Source organism: Gracilinanus agilis, chromosome 1 (genome assembly GCF_016433145.1).
Source record: "Gracilinanus agilis isolate LMUSP501 chromosome 1, AgileGrace, whole genome shotgun sequence".
NCBI lineage: Eukaryota > Metazoa > Chordata > Mammalia > Didelphimorphia > Didelphidae > Gracilinanus > Gracilinanus agilis.
In genome coordinates this window covers 781,362,584-781,379,268 of record NC_058130.1, presented here as the reverse complement: position 1 = coordinate 781,379,268, position 16,685 = coordinate 781,362,584, and the positions used below count along the sequence as shown (strand labels likewise).

Here is a 16,685-nt window from a genome sequence, read left to right as displayed (position 1 = left end):
GCCAAAGCTCTCTACCTGCTCCTGGGGCAGGGGGTGCCCGAGAGGTCCCCGAGCACCCTTGCGTGCTAAGCTCCCTCTGGGCAGCTCTGAGGCAGGAAGAGGGGGAAACTCCAAAACCCATTAGCTGTCTGTTTGCCCCATAGCCAGGCTGTAGCCTCAATACACAAAGAAATAGCACAGGAGGAAGTTGTTTCACATCCGTGGCCAGATAAGGGCCCGGAGGCTTATTATTGTTGTTGCCTGATAGCGTGGGGCCTGTGGAGTGGGGGGCAGAGCAGGGCCGCGATGGGCCCCTGGGGACCGGCCCGGGGAAGCCAGACAGATGGATGAGTGCCGACAGCTTCAGTCACTAATCCCAGAGGAAGTGTCACTTTCAGCCAACATGGTGCTGATGCTGGAGAAGGGGAGGCCCTCCTCCCGCTCCTGAGGCAGGGAGAGGAGGCTCCTTCCCCGAATCTGGGGCTCAGAGACCTCCCTGAAGCAGAGGGGAAACTGAGGCCCACCGGGCTGACCTCACTGACCTTCCCAACTCCAGGCTGCCTCCCTGTGAGCCAGAGCTTCCCTGGTATTGGCTTGGGGGTTTAAACCCCCACCTTCTGGCCTCAAATCAATCCTGTGTATTGGGTCCAAGGCAGAAGAGCGCTAAGGGCTGGGCTTGGGGGGGTCAAGTGACTTGTCTGAGGTCAGACGTGGAGCTTGGACCTCTTGCCCCCTGGCCTGGCTGGCTCTCCACTGTGCCACCAAGCTGCCCACCTGCTTCTCTTTTTGTTCATTCTGTTTCTTTAGTCCTTCTGTCTTGGACTCGATCCTGTGTATTAGTACCAAGGTAGAGGAGCGGTAAGGGCCAGGCAATGCAGATTAAGTGACTTGTCCAGGGTTACACAGCTGGGAAGTGTCTGAGGCCAGATTTGAACCCAGGACCTCCTGTGTCCAGGCCTGGCTCTCCATCCACTGAGCTTCCCCTTTAATTCTTTTTCAGCAACATTCAAGGCCTCTGTTTTTAATCATGCCTTTCCCTGTTTAAGGACTAAAACCGATATCCTAAGTCCAATTTCGGTATGAAAACTTTGCCTTCATTTCCCTGTTCATCGATAGGGATTTCCTAAGAGCCCACACGCTCGGCGGGGCACAAAGAAGGGCTGAGTTCAGGAAGCACGAAGTCTCGTTGGGCAGCCGCAACACACGCAGGAAAGTCAGTGGCAATAATGGTCAGGAATGTCTCGTCTCTGTCAGGCAGCGGCATTTCTCAGGTGCCTTCCACGCGCCGGGCTCTCTGCTAAGAGCTGGGGCTGGAGGAAAGGCTGAAGGCCGTCTCTTCTCTCCAGGAGCTCATGGGGCAACAGGGGAGACAACTCCGGGGGCAAACCGCTCTGTCCAGACCAGCTCGAGACAGGGTCAAGCGGAGATGACCACCAGAGAGCTGCTGATGGGCGATTTGTCAGGGCGGGTCTCCTAGGGCCAGAAGGGGTCCCAGAGGCCATTGGGTCCAACCCCCTCATTTTCAGATGAGCAAGTGAAGCCCAGGGAGGTGATTTCATTTGATAAAAGCCGGTCAGAGGCAGGATGTGAACGCGGGCCCTCTGACTCCAGAACCGGAGCTCTTCCTGCCCTTCAGACGTTTCCAGTCGTGGATGGCTCTTCGCAGCCCTATTTGGGGTCTCGCGTTGTTTCCCATTTCCTTCTCTGGCTCATTTGATAGATGGGGAAACTGAGGCAAACAGGGATAAGAGACTTGCCCAGAGTCACCCTGCTAGTAAGCGTCTGAGGCCAGATTGGAACTGGGGAAGATGCTGAGTCTCCCCGATTGCTCTATCCACTGCGCCCCCGGCTGCCTCTACTCTTCTCCCTCCCTCTGAGGAGGTGAGGCAGCCCTGCTGGCCTGAGCATCACTCGGCTTCATCCAGCCAGCGTCCTTGGGGCTAGCTCTGGGCCCCCGTTACGCCGTCCAGGGACAACATCGACTAAAGAAGCCACAGTTCAGCGTGGATTGTCCCGAGCCCTTCCCAGGCGGCTGTTGTGGGGATGGCCGGGCCGGACTGGCAGCTCATCCGGGGCCTCCGCTCTCGGCGCAGGCGCAGGAGAGCCCGTCACTGGCTGACTCGGACGCCGACGTGCCCCTGGGCGAGTCCCTTCCTCTCCTCAGCCTCCTCCCTCGGCCTTCCCGCGCAGACGCCCCTAGACTCAGCTGTAAAAATTCCTGCATCTCTAATAGGCATGTGTGCGAGGTGGTGCAGCTGGCAGGCCACTGAGTCATCTCTTCCCCCAGCGCTTTCCCATGCATTCCTGGGACGCTGTGACAGGCATCTTAATTCTAGGCGAGGTACCGACTGGCCCGAGCAGATGAGATCCAGCCCGCTCCCATAATGCAAGCGCTGTGCCGGGGCCTTGGAGACCGTTTCGTCCAGGGTCCTCGTCTTACCAGCAAGGATGTCGGGGCAGCGGGGGCAAGAGGGGCACAGAGTCAGGAAGACCCGAGTTTGAATCCTGCCTCGGAATGCGTGACCTTGGGCAAGTCACCCAGCCTTGGAGGGTTCCTTGAGGACCCAATGAGATGTTTGTAAGCCCTTCGTGGACCTTAAAACTCTCTAGAAATGCTCATTGTTCATGATTCAGCAAGCATTGGCCATATACTAGGCACTGTGCTCGGGGCTGGGGATGCAGCAAAAGAGGGGGTCATTCTTTGTAGGGAAATAGCCCCTGGGAGGCCCATATCTTCCCCATTCCGTGTCCTGTCTCTCCATCTCCCGTGACCCTCAGCACCTGGCACATAGTTGGTGCCCAGTCAGTGCTGAATGTCGAATTCAGTTCCTCTGTGGCCCATCCATTTTACTTTTATTTTTATTCTTTTTTTTTTTTTTAGGCCATGGGGGTTAAGTGACTTGCCCAGGGTCGCACAGCTGGGAAGTGTCTGAGGTTAGATTTGAACCCAGGACCTCCTGTCTCTAGGCCTGACTCTCAAGCCACTGAGCCACCCGGCTGCCCCCTTTTTTAAATTTTTAGACAAACAATCAGACTTGCTCTTCCTTGTACCACCGGCCCCCTCCCTACAGAGATGGCCGTGGAGACACCTGGTTATGGGCGCTCAGGAGAGGGGCCCACTTTCTAAAACCCAGGGGAGCACCGCCATCAGTCGGCAGCCCCCAGGGAGGCTCGGATACATCCAACTAGCAGGAGTCGGGCTGCTTCCTGGGCCCTGCCGTGGGGAGTGGGCGAAGGCAGCCCCCCACGTACGGACGTCCTCAGCAGCCGCTCGTGGGCCTCCGGGACTAATCACACTAACATTTTTCCCCAAAGAGAAAATCCCTTCATCCATCATTTTAATTTCATGTTTTACCACTTCCAAATGGGAATTCTGGCTTTGTTTTTAATCAGCCCGTGGCGGCGTGTCAAGGATTTGTAAACTTGTGATAGGGGGTCTGCGAATTTGGATCAGAACTGCGCCCCACTGCTGAGGCCGCCTCTTTGTTCCCTCAGGTCGAGTTCCAGAAACCAGATGTTTGAATCTGGAGAAGGTCGGGGTGGAGCTGCACCCAGCCACCCAGAAGATAGTGGTCGATGCCAAGGAGATGACCTCAGTGCCTCATATTTATGCCATCGGAGACATAACCCAGGTACGCACGCCGACCGCCCAAGTGGGCGTCCAGTGCCCGGGAGCCCACGCCGGCCCTGACGGCCAAGGCTGGACTCACGTTTTCTCACCCTAAATCAGAGAGGCCCAAGTCAGAACTCCAAATAAGATGGCTCTTAGGGTAAGCGGGTGGCAAAGCGGGAAATGATATCTCTGAAAGGAGGACTTTATGATGTCTGGGTTGAGATTTGAAGACAATTTGCCAAATATTGGTAAAGCCCTGAGCCCAGTGCCTGGAGCATAGTAGGTTCCTAATCAAGCCTTGTCTCCTCCCTCCCATCCGTCTCTCCTCCCTTCCTTCTCTCCTCCCTTCCTTCTCTCCTCCCTTCCCTCCTCCCTTCCCTCCTCCCTTCCTTTCTTCTTCCTTCCTCCCTTCCTTCCTCCATTCCTTCTTCCGTTCCTTCTCTCTTCCCTTCCTTTCCTCCTTCCTTCCTCCCTTCCTTCCTTCCTCCCTTCCTTCTCTCCTCCCTTTCTTTCCTCTTCCTCCCTCCCTTCCTTCCCTTCCTTCCTTCCTCTCTTCCTCCCTCCCGTCCTTCTTCCCTCTGTCCCTCCCTCCCTCCCTTCCATCCCACCCATGGGGGCCAGGGCTCTTCACCTTCCCTGGCTCAGGGCAGGACAGGGAAGTCTGTGGGGCTCTTTTCAGCGCCGACACAGGCCGGCTAGGACAGAGGGGCCAACGGTGTAGGAATCATGTGATCGGGATGTTGCTGGAGGCAGGTGCCAGTTCTTCATATAGATTCTCAGAGGGCAGCTAAGGGTTTCTCTCAATCAGACAGGCAGGCCCCAGGTTTACAACCCCTGGGCTAGAGGAGGCATCCCTGGGGGACCCTGGAGTTTGGATGCTGCTAAGCAAGGTGACTTGCCCAGGGTCACACAGCTAAGAAGTGTCTGAGGCCAGATTTGAACCCACAGCCTCCTGATTCTCAATCCTCTGAACCCCCCTGGCTGCCCCCTTACAAGATCTCTTTTTAAATCTACAAAATCACTTAGTCACTGTGTGTCTCTGGGCAAGTCATTTCACCTCAGAATGCCTCAGTCACCTCAACTGTAAAATGGGGATGATAATAAACAGCCGCCTCCCAAGGTTGTCATGAAGATGAAATGAGATCATGTTTGTAAAATGCTTTGCCATCCCCACAACACCCCCAGGAGGGGGAGGAGAAGCGGCCCCTTTGTGCCCACAAAAGGGCAGACGTCAGATGGGCACGCGTGGATTAGATGGGGCGCTGCTTTTCCTTGAGGGGTGGCCCCTGGGAGGAGGGCGAGGAACGTGCAAAGTAGGCAGAGGTGGCATTGGCAGTGCCAGGCGGGCACCCCTCTCCTTGCCCCTTGCCGTCTGGGACCCAGCCGTGGGGGATGAAATACAACATACCCAGAAATATCCAGGCAGGAGCCGCTCCTGGTTCCCAAGGCCTCCCTCGCGCCCCCTCTTCCTCAGGAGCCGCCCCTAGAATTATCTGGGCACTGCAGTGCTGCAGGCCGTTATCTGGCGAGGAGCACCTCCTTCCCCCATGAATGGGGTACAGGGCTTGATTACTTAAGGGGAGGCTCTTGTGTACATTGCGCAGCCCTCCGCCCTCAGATAACGCCATTATTCTTGGCCCGTGCGCCTCGCCGATGTTGGGAGCTTTCCTGTCTGCAGCCTTCGAAACCGGTGCCCGATGCCTGCCTCCCGTTATCAGGGAGCGTTCCAGTGCGAGGCTCCAGCCCGGCCGGGCAGCCATGGGGAGGCCGGACGGGGCCTTGGGAGCGCTGCCCACCCCGGCCATCTGCTCTGGGGTCCAGGGCTTGCAGCAGCGAGCGAGCCTCCCGCGCTCTGTGCCCCTAGATGTTTCAGTAATTAGTCAAGCTTCATGGTATGCGAGGCATTGCTTTCACAATTTTATCTGCCCTTCCGATCTCCCATTCATTTCTGGAATGCCAAAACAACATCTGTATTTCCTGCTCCAGCAGTGATTGGCAGCCCTGGTTTGGGCAAATGTGGGGAAGGAAAAACAAATGGCGGCTCGGAGCCTCAATGGTCTTGGACGAGGCAGGGCGGGCTGAGGGCTGGCGAAGCTGGCGAGGCTGGCGAGGCCTGGGAGGAAGGCTGGGCAGGGGAGGAATCAGGGACAGAGACATTGGCTCAGCCTCAAGGAGTCCAGCTTCCGTCTTGGGGAGCTCCCTGACTGTCCAAGCGGGCCTCACAGAGAGAAGAAGGCCCTGAGCATGGCCCAACATTTCCTCCCAGGAGCATCCCCAGAACGGAGCGGGGCAGAGGGGGAGACAAGAAGAGAGGGGCGGGGGAAAGGGTGAGAGGAGCTGCGAGGGGGAGAGAGGGCCAGCGGGGGAGGCAAGAGGGGGGTGGCAGAGCAGAGAGGATCTCGAGGCAGAAGTGGAAGGGAGGAGAGCGTGGAAGAGGCAGAGATGGGAATCCATGGAGGGAACGGATGGCCCTCAGATGGCCTTCTGACCCGTCTCTCGTCGGTGCCTCCAGTGGGATCTCATCCCTTGCTGACTTTGTCTGGTTTTCCCTAAACCCGACCCCATATCCTGCGGGGAGGACTTGCTGCCACCAGCCCTGCCCTCCCAGGGGCCTGGGCACCGCTCCGCCTGCCCCCCTACACTGTCCAACCCGAGTCTCCCTTCTCATCCTCTTATTGGGGGGGCAGCGGCCAAAGGGGTCCGGGCTCAGTGATGGAGGGAACTGCCAGGACATTCGGTGTCTTGTCTGGGCACTTACGCCCCATCCATATCCACCAGACTAGGCGTCGTTTTATCCTCTAAAATGTCCCACTCCTCACACCACTCCTCGCACCGCTCCTCGCACCACTCCTCGCACCGCTCCTCGCACCGCTCCTCGCACCACTCCTCACATGTGCGCTATCTCTGAGACATTCCACAGCCTGCGTGGGCCGCCCCCCATCCTTCCACGCTCCTTCCTTCGCCCAAGCTCGTTGGCAGAGAAGGGCAACCAGAAGGATGGATCAGGCAGGCGCGTTGCTCCAGGATGACCGCTGGGCAGTGGCCGCCCGCGACCCAGACCAGGGAACCAGGCCAGCCTGGAGGCGAGGGGTTTCCACCGAGGTTAGACGAGGGATTTCAGCCTCCCCTTGCCCGACTCTGGGGATTCCGTGGGCTCTGTTCTGCTCTCAGCCGCCATCTCTTCTGTGCTCTTGTTCAGGGGCGCCCCGAGCTGACACCCACGGCCATAACTGCGGGGAAGCTGCTGGCCTGGCGCTTGTTCGGTCAGTCCTCGAACCTCATGGATTACGATAACGTGAGCAATCTCTTCTCCTACTGAGATAGCCAGGCTCCAGGGGCCTGGGATTGGGGCTGGCTGGGTGGCTCAGGGGGTGGAGAGCCAGGCCTGAAGACCGGGGGTCCTGGGTTCCAGTCCAGCCTCAAACACTTCCTGGCTGGGCGACCCTGGGCCATCCCCGTTGTCCAGCCCTGACCGCTCTTCTGCCTTGGAGCCAACACAGAGTATTGATTCCAGATGGAAGGGAAGGGGTTAAAATAAGTCAGACGGGTCCCTGGCATCGAGACGGGCGTGCGGGGGGCTTCTGTGGCTCGTGCCAGCCGAGGGAGTCACCCAGGCTCCGGCCAGCGTCCGCCGAGCGAGGCGGCGATGCCCCGATGACGCGGGGCTTTGCTCCCTCCGCAGGTGCCCACCACGGTCTTCACTCCCCTGGAATATGGCTGCGTGGGGCTGTCGGAGGAAGAGGCCAAGCAGCGCCACGGACTGGATCACATCGAGGTACCTGAGGGGTGGGCAGGGTCCGGGGGCAGAGCAGGGTGATGCGGGGCGGGCGTGGAACGGAGGGTGCCCGGAGGGCTCGCCGGCCAAGGCCGGACACCAGAACGACGGCAGGGGCCGGGCTGGCTTTTCGTTCTGACTCCGAGGAAGGCCTTCGCCCTGACACTTGTGTGTGGTTGTGGGGTGGCGGCCCAGAGCCGGGGGAGCCTCATGGAATGGCAAGGCTTGACCCCCTCCGGGCAGCGCCATCCCCCTCGCTCCAAACTGGCAGAGGTCTAGGGGCCTCGCTGGTGCCCCCCGTTTGGTCCCTCCTTGGGTTATGTGGCAGCCATCAGCCCCGTCTGACCGTGCCCTCCTTCGAGTGGCGGGAGTCTCTCCTCCTCCCCAGGGCCCCCCAGGCCCTCCCCCACTCTGCAGCCCGGCAGGGAGCCCTTAACGGCGAAGGCCCCCCCGAGCCCACGAGGGTCTCGTCCCCTTTCCTCCTGCCTGTCCCAGCCGTGGCTGTGGCACGGCCCTTCTCGAGGCTCTTCTTCCCCCGTGGCAGGGTCCGGCCTTCTCTTGGCGGCTCTCCAGCCCAGACCTGCCCCTCCAGGCCCGGCTGTCCCTCTCCCCGGGCGGCCCGCGCTGCCTTTCTGCCCTCGGAGGCCGGGCAGAACAGGCCGGACCCCCTTCTGTCTCCGAGTCGGTCCTGGGTGCTGCTTCCAGGGCAGAAGGGCCGTCGGGCCGGGCGAGGGGTTAAGTGACTCGCCCAGGGTCACCCGGCACTGGATCTGAGCCCGCTGCGCCCCCCGGCTGTCCCCAGCGCCCCACCTTCCTCCTTTTTGTGGCTCCTTACCGTCAGTCGTGCGCCAAGCTCTTCGCGTACCCCGATTTGTTTCCGGCCCCCCCCTGCCTGAGAATCGGAGGAGGCCCTCCGACGGGGCACCCCTCAGCCACGTACAGGCTCTGGTCACTGTTGTGATTTGGGGGATCCCCAACCGGAGGATGAGATGGGGGGGCTGCCTCTGACCAGCTTGGGTCGGGGCTCGGGGGGCCCCCGGCCTGTCACCATCTGGCAGCGGGCTGAGGGGCCCCTTTCATCCCCGGCTGGCCCGCTTTGATCGGCCACATTTGGGGATGCTGATCCCGGCTCCGTGATGGGGAGCAGCCAAGCGGGATTTGTTTGTTTTTTCTCCTTTCTGGGCTGTTGGAGTCAGAACCGCGTTCTCTGAAGCACAATTAATTGCTAATAGCTGCGCAGCACATGTGAGGGCCCCGCGCCCCCTCCCCCGCCAGCCTTGGGGGCTCCCTGGGGTGGGAGACGCCGGCAGCCTCTTTACTTCTCCCCCAGCCTGGGAATCCGGTCCCTGGAGGTTCTTTAGGGCTCCCTTCCCAGGGTCCCGAGCAGGCCCGAGGGGGCGTCTTGTCCTGCCTGGGGTGGGTAGAGAGGACGGAAGCTGAGCCTGGAGTTCAAATCCTGCCTCAGGCACCCCCTGTGGTGCGGCCCCAGCACAGACCGACAACCTCCTTTCTCGCTGACTCCCGTCCAAGGAGTGGCGATCCTCGAGTAAGGGAGGCCTGGAGAGGGGACCCCGGCCGGGCCGTCTGCGCCTTGGAGCCGGGGCCTGCCCTGGCCCAGAAGAAGCCGCCTCCGCTGCCCGGGCCTCGTCGGAGATGGAGGAGACGCCTCTTCTGTACCGGCCTCCGGGTGACGGGCCTCGGCCCGAGCTGCACCCTTGGGAAGGGCCTCCAGGCCTGGGACTCCGGCCTCTCCTTCTACAGTGCTCGCTCCGAGCTAATGAGCCTCTGCGTCAAGATTTGAACTCAGGACTTCCTAGTCCAAGCTCTGCCTGCTGAGTCAATCTGTGGAGATGGAGGCCAGGCCGGGGTGGGGGGTGGGAGCAGAGGAGCCTCGGGGCGGGTCTGCCTGGTGCTGACCTCCCAGGCCTGTCTGACTCTCTGTCCGTCTACCTGTCTGTCTCCCTCTCTGCTTATCTTTGTCTGTCTGTCTTTATCTGTCTCCATCTCTGTCTCTCTGCTTATCTTTCTCTCTCTCTCTGTCTGTCTCTGTATCTCTGTGTCTGTCTGTCTGTCTGTCTCCCTCTCTGCTTATGTCTCTCTGTCTGTCTCTCACACTCACACTTGCACCCCGGCGCTCCCCTGGCTGCTGGGTGGGGGCACAGTTGGCACAGCTGGCACAGCTGGCACGGTGGCTCCCCGAGGGGCGGCTGCGCTCTCTGACGCTTTGGCAGCCCCCCGGGAGAAGGCGCCGGGCCGGGTCTCCGCCTGGTGCCGCTGCCGAGGGAGGGAGAGGCTGCCGGCCGGAGCGCCGCGGCCAGGCCGAGGTCACCGGAGCGGGCGTCCCGGCTCTCCTCGCCTCCCCGGGCGGCTCTGGCCTGGGCAGGGCCGGCCCCTTGGCCAGCCCGTCCTGGACGTTTCTCCAGCTCGGCGGGACGTGCCAGAGCTCGTGTCTGCCCCGGCCTTGGAAACGCCGAGTTTCCACTGTCTCCGGGAGGCAGCCGCGGAGGCGTCCGTTGGGGGAAGGGGAGCCCCCAATTTCCGACCAAGACCGCAGGGGCTACCTCGGGAGGAACGAGGAGGGACAGGGGGGTCCCGGGCCGAATCCTCCCCGACGGCGAGAAGCGGCTGCCGTGTGGGGAGCCGCGTGGACATCGGGCCACTCCGGCCGCGGCTGCCCGTGCGCGGGGGGCTGGTGGCCTCACGGCCGGCCCTCCTCTGCTGCTCGGGTTTGCTGGGTGTCCAGAAAGAATTTGTGACGGAGACGAGCGGCCCGAGGCGCGGGCGGCCTGCGGCCCCCGGGGGAGAGCGAAGTTCGGCGGGCTGGGCCGAGGGCGGCCGGGGGGGTCCCGGCCGGTGTCTGAGGAGGCCGTGAGCGCCGTGAGGGCAGCGGCCGTTTCTAGTCTGTCTCTGTGCCCCGGCGCCCGGCAGAGCCAAGATGGCGGAGGGCCTTGGGAGTGGCGCCCCCGAGGGCCGGGCACTGGAGAAGAGACTTGGGGGCCACAGGAGCTGTGCTGTGGAAGAGGCCCCCGTGGCGGAGGTGGGGGGTTCCTCACAACGCCCGGAGCTCTCTGCGCCCTCCAGGCGGTCCTCCCGCCCGTCCTGCCTGGGAGGCAGACAGGATTCTCTGGCAGGTACCGGCGGATCCTCCGAGTTCATTCCCATGCCTGCCATTTTGAGAATCCGCTCAACAAAGTCGGGGAGCACCCGGGGTGGCTCTGGAGGGACTGGAGATCCCAAAGTGAATACGGTGCACCTGAGCCTCCCTCAGGGAGCTTACGGTCAAGCCAGAGCCTGCGCCACGTTTTGGCATCTCGGAGGTACAGCTTAGGCCCTTGTCCCCTCTCCCCCAGACCATCCCAGTAACCTTCTCTTTGGCCTCCCTGCCTCAATGGCTCCCCACTCCCCTGGCCTTCTTCATGGCCCAGCCCCGTCCCTCCTGTGTGGCATTCTTACTCCACTTCTCTCCGCCATCCTGGATCTTACTGTTCCTCACCTGGAACGCCCATCTCCCACCTCCGTGCCTTTGCACTGCCTGGCCCCCAGGTCTGAAATGCTCTTCTTCCTCGCCCCGGCTTCCTAGACGCCATCCTTATTTCCTTCAAGGCCCAGCACAAATGCAGCTTCTGTGCAAGACCTTTCTAGGGACCCCCTTCCCATCCCCTGCCCCTACCCAGGCTGCTTTGTGGCTCGTTAGACACCTTTTGTCTCTGCCTTGTTGGTGTGCGTTAGATTGGACTCCTCAGAGACGAGGACGGGCTCACTCGTGCCCCAAGTCTCACGGATTCCAGTTTAAAGGAATGTCGAGGCTCCCGCCTAGTGCCATCCTTCATGGCTCACCGCGCCGGGCACTTGGACATGGTGGTCGATCCCTGCACTCACTAAGGCATTTTATCCATTTCAAATACCGTCATCGGCCATCTGCGAATCCTCGAAGGACCCACTCCTCCTCCGGTGCAGTTGACAACCCGCCTGTTGCCGTCTCGTTCTTCGGTCCGACTCTCCGTGACCTCCTTTGGGGTTTTCTTGGCATGTTCTAGAGTGGTTTGCCATTTCCTTCTCCGACCCATTTTGTGGATGAGGAAAACCAAAGCAAGCAGCATGCAGTGACTTGCCCAAGGCCACGAAGCTGGATTTGAACTCAGGAAGACGAGTCTTTGGTGCTCTGTGCCCTGTGGCGCCCCCTGTTGCTTAAGAGATGCTCCTGGCATTGATTAAGCACCTCCTGTGTGCCAGGCGTTGTCCAAGGTGCTGGAGAGACAGAGACAAAGGAGTCCCGCCCTGCCCTGGAGAAGCTCCAGGCCTACCAGGGGAGACCAAGCAAGGAGGGAAATCATCTACAGCAGCGATGGGCAACCTTTTTAAAGAGGGGCCAAAGGAAAGGAAATGCTCCTCTGTCAGTCTGTTTCTAAGGCAGCTCTTTCCAAGTTTCATTGTATTGTATCCTACTCACTGTATTTGTCAGATTAGGAATAATGTCAGGGGCAGGATAGAACATTTCAGGGGGCCGCAGTTTGCCCATCACTGATCTAGGCTGATGGTCAGCAAGGACAGACTTCCTAGCAATGGCAGCTCTTTCCAAAGGCAAGGCGGCTGCCCGGAGAGGGAGTGAGCTCTCCATCCTGGCAGGAGGTGGGGGTTGTGTCTCAGTGCCTCTTGGACGGGATGGCTGTCAAGCTGCTGCTAGGGCTGAGGCTCTGGGATGGGCCACGAGATGGAGGAGGCGATCCTGGCCTCAGGCCTGCGGTGAGCTTGGCCTGGCCACATCCTGTGCCCGCCTGGACCAGATCAGCTCCAGCATCTCTGAGCCTTGGAGGCCTAAGCTTGAGCTCCTGGGGGCGGTAAAGGGTCACCAACAGGTGGCCACCGTTAGGCCATCTGCTGACCGCTCCTTTTTTCCAGGTGTTCCACGCCTATTATAAGCCTCTGGAATTCACTGTGACGGAAAGAGACGCCTCTCAGTGTTACATCAAAGTGAGTATTCAGCAGCATCCGCCATCATCAGGGTAACGAGCTCTGTCTGGGGGGCCTCCTGGGGGGCAGCGCTGTCTCACGGCTCCCTTGTTTCACCCTCAACCACCCTGTGAGATCCAGGGGACCGTATTAGACACCTGTTAGTCAAGAAGCCCGAGGCCAGGAGGAGTGACTTACCCAGGGTCATACAGCTCCTGGGGGAAACCACCAGGTCCAGCCCAGCTCTTCCCACTTCCCCCAAGCTTTAGAACAAAATTCCTCTGTTCTTCATTTCAGCCTTACAGCAGGCCAGGTGGCCAGTGCCCACCGTAGCATTTAAATTCATTTCCAAAACTCCGAGAATTATGTTTTTATGAAGTTTATTAAGAATCCCTGATGAGAAGTAGAAGGAATAAAAAGGAAATAGGAGTAAAATAAACCTAATTATTTAACAAAATGAAGACCCCGTCACCAAGTTCTGCTCGGCATTTAAAGCCCCAAGAGGCGGGGCCACACCGAACGTGGGAGAGCAAGGTGCCGGGAGTCGTAGCTTTTAGGGTGACACATTCTAATGACACACCACCAAGTGTCCAAGGCCCCGTGCTGTGACCCCGCAGAGCCCATCGAGGCGGCCCAGGGCTGGCACATCCCCCTGGAACGTAAACCCAGCTTAAAGGGCCACATCCAGAGAACCGGCTCTGGGTGCCTTTGGGGAGGGCCTCCGCGTCCTCCTCCGTAAAGTGAGACCCCCTGAGAGGTAGCCTACGCCATCCATCATTCACCTTCTCCCGGGAGCTAGTGTTCTCTAGACTGGGGGAACCTCTCCCCGCGGCCCCTGACCGGTCCCTCAAGGTGTCAGGGAGAACCCCACCAGCGCCGAGTTTGCTCTAAAATGATCAGGACGAGGAACTCTCCACATTTCGGCCCGGCCCTCCCCACGGCCCACCCTTGCCTTTAATTGTCCAACGTGGCCAACATATAGGAAGCCGCACGTCTCCTCGTGTGGGCCTGGGTCTCCCCAGCTCCCCCCTCCCCTCACCCCAGCTTCCTTCCAGCCCAGGGAGCGAGTCGCACCACCCCAGGCCTCGTGCCGTTCCCCAGCCTTGAGGAGGCCAGCCCTGGGCGAGCCAGTGAGGCCGTGCCTGTGTCCGGCGCGTGGGGCCTGATGGGGGGCCTGACGGGGCCTGATGGGGGCCTGATGGGGGCCTGACGGGGTGCTTTCAGATGGTGTGCTTGCGGGAGAAGGACCAGCGGATTCTTGGCCTGCACTTCGTCGGGCCCAACGCGGGCGAAGTTATTCAAGGATTTGCTCTTGGAATAAAGTAAGTACGAAAGAATGTCTTCAGTGTCTGAAGTCGCCCTCCTAAATGACTCCGAGATTAGAGAGCAGAACTGCTTCATTTTGGCAACACGGAGTGAAAAGCCTCCATGTTTTCTGTAACTTTGATGTCGTCTTAGACACGTTTTCAGCAGAAATCCTGCAGGCCTTTATTAAGATACCGCAGGTTTAGCGAGAGAAGATCCCAGCTTTCTTCTTCAGCCAAATGTTATTCAGCCTCCCACTGAATCCTTTCGGGCGCCCCCACCCTCTGTTGCTGCTTTGGGGGGCCCCGGAAGAAGACCTCTTCCCTTCGGGCCTTCCGAGGCATCGTCAACCTTCCAGCTTTGGGGAAGGGAAAATTATCGAATGTTTCTGAGAAAGGCTTCCTCAGCCCGTGATGGCAGCCCTGCTGGGTGTGTCGGGAAGAAGGAAGCTGCTCGAGGGGCTCCGCTCTGGGCTCCCTCGGCAGACCCCCCCAATTAGGCTTCTGTTCTGTGCCACGTAAAGGGCATCATGTCATCGGGGTCGCGGCGAGGAGGGGGGATGTTCCTCTGTGGAGCATCAGGAGGAGATCCCTGCTCCTCCTCGCTCCGAGGCAGAACCTTACGGCAGCTGGATCCAGCATGCCGCAGAGAGCAGATTTCCTCCGTGCAGGTGCCCCTCCACCTCCCTGGGTTGGGGGACAAACTTCTAGGGAGGCCCTGGGGAGAGCATTAAAATCAAAAGCAACTTGGGTGGGGCAGCTGGGTAGCTCAGTGGATGGAGAGCCAGGCCTAGAGACAGGAGGTCCTGGGTTCAAATCCGGCCTCAGACACTTCCCAGCGGTGTGACCCTGGGCAAGTCACTTGACCCCCATGGCCCACCCTGACCACTCTTCCACCTAGGAGCCAATACACAGAAGTTAAGGGTTTAAAAAAAATTTTTTTAAAGCAACTTGGGGGTACCGCTAGGTGGCTCAGTGGATGGAGAGCTAAGGCAGGACACGGGAGGTCCTTGGTTCAGATAGGACACTTCCCAGCTGTGTGACCCTGGGCAAGTCACTGAACCCCCATGGCCCAGCCCTGACCCCTCTTCTGCCTTGGAACCAATCCACAGTATCAATTCCAAGACAGAAGGGAAGGGTTTATAAAAAAAGCCTTTGGGCCATCCCACCAGCACTTGGCAACAATTTTTCAAATTGGGCCCAACCGCAGGATTCACATCACGGCTCCAGCCCCCTTGGGACTGTCCCCCCCAGAGCCGCCTGAACGGTCCAGGAAGGGGCGAGCGCTGGCCACGCCAACTGCCCCCTTCTTGTGACCGGGCCCTCCACGGCCCTGTTAGCCACAGGAAGCGTCTGCCCAGTCTGGGCGGAGGGAGGCACCGGACCGGCCAAATGCATTGTTCTCCGCTCCCCTCCCCCCCCCCCCCGGCCTCCCTCAATGCCCTCCAGCATGGGGGATTCGATCCAGGAGAGACGCGCCAGCTGGGCACTGTCTGCGGGCACCAGGCTCCCTCGGAGATGATGTCAGGCAGCCCTCGCTCGGGCTCCTTGAGTGACGGGCGTAAATGAGAAGCAGAGATGGGATTAGGAGCGGGGGGGCTCCAGAACCCTTGATGGAAATGGACCTTGAGATCACATATTTTCGACATGTGTTTGTAGTCCATTAATTGCCAGGGGTACGAATTCTAGAACGGCATTCTGTGCGATGTCATCTTATTGAAGTCGTGTCCAAAATAACCATTGGGCGGAAGTCCGCGAGCCTGGGGCCCCCGCCTGCCTCACACGTGTGCCTCGGGGGGTCGGGCCGCCCGGCATCCAGGGGAGGCTCTCTGAAGGCCAGCCCAGAGCCTGCGGGGATGCCCAGAAGGCCCGGGGGGGGGGGGGGGGCGCCGAGCCTTAGAGCAGCAGCCGGAGTCCCAGCTCTTTCCCATCCATGTTTGAATGGTTTCTAATTAGCTCTAATTTACTGTGATTTCTAATTATTTCTAAGATCCGGGCTCTGGGTGGAGGCAGAATCCCTGCCTCTGGGCGTGCAGGAGGGCTCCCACCCAGTGGGTGTCCGGGCTAAGGCTGAGAGCGCGAGAGCCGGGGGGCAAGACAGAGTCTTTCAGAGCCAAGTGGGAGTCGGGGGACACCCTCTTAGGAAGCCCTTTACAAACAGAATTTTGCTGGATCCAAAAAGCTCCAAGAAACAACCCAGCTTTGTGCGTGGAGCCCCACTTCCTGGAGACCTGACTGCGAGGGCGGCCTGGGGCAGGCGTGTCCCAATTAGTGAAAATGAAATGAGAGCTTTTAGCCAGGGAAAGCTCCCATCGGGCAAGTCTTCCCGCCCTGGGCATAGAGAGAAGCCTGGATTAGAATCTTGCTTTCGTGCCAGGCTCGGTGCCAGGCTTCAGAGGATAAGCCCAGCCTGCACGGTGAGACCCTCGCCGGGATATCCCGAGATCTCTGCTTCAGCAAGGTGGCCTAGCCTGGGCGATCGCTCTGCCCTGGGTCCCTCCTCCAAAGAGGGGCCCAGGGCCGGTGCCCCTACCCTGTCCCTGCGGGCACCCCAAGGGCCATCGCCGCCATCCCTTAGACACCTGCCCCGCCACATTGGAGGTGGGAAGGGGTCCTCGCGAGCGGCCGGCCCGCCCATCTCGCTCTGCTTTCCCCTAGGTGCGGGGCCACGTATTCCGACTTAACGAAGACGCTGGGCGTCCACCCGACCTGTGCAGAGGAAGTCACCAAGCTGCGGATCACGAAGCGCTCGGGCCTGTCGGCCGTCGTCACAGGCTGCTGAGGTTAAGCCCCCGTCCCTGGACGAGCCCCAGGAGCACCCAGCCTTGCTCATGGAGAGAGCACCGCCCCTTCCTTCTTCTCTTAGGCCGCCTGTGATTCGATTCGAACCCGTCACATACCCTGAACCCCACAGCCAAATGCGCCTGCAGTCTGCTGCCCAGAGGCCAGTCAGCTGGGATGGTTGGAACCCACTCGGGACTGGAAGATGGTGAGTGGTTTGGGCGGGTGACCTGGATGGGATGGGGCGTGAGGAGGAGGAGAAAGAGGAAGAGGAGGGCGAGGA

At 60.1% G+C, this 16,685-nt stretch overlaps 1 protein-coding gene across 1 annotated transcript in view; it reads left to right on the top strand.

Annotated features, from left to right (window-relative positions):
• Positions 1-16,685, top strand: part of TXNRD2 (thioredoxin reductase 2) — a gene marked incomplete at its 5' end in the record, with an annotated part of 37,876 nt that overhangs the window by 15,029 nt on the left and 6,162 nt on the right. The window contains 6 exons of the mRNA XM_044674549.1: positions 3,475-3,611; positions 6,792-6,887; positions 7,275-7,367; positions 12,267-12,338; positions 13,542-13,639; positions 16,280-16,610. Of these exons, the coding sequence (XP_044530484.1) occupies positions 3,475-3,611; positions 6,792-6,887; positions 7,275-7,367; positions 12,267-12,338; positions 13,542-13,639; positions 16,280-16,403 (620 nt within the window). The remainder of the gene's footprint in view (positions 1-3,474; positions 3,612-6,791; positions 6,888-7,274; positions 7,368-12,266; positions 12,339-13,541; positions 13,640-16,279; positions 16,611-16,685) is intronic.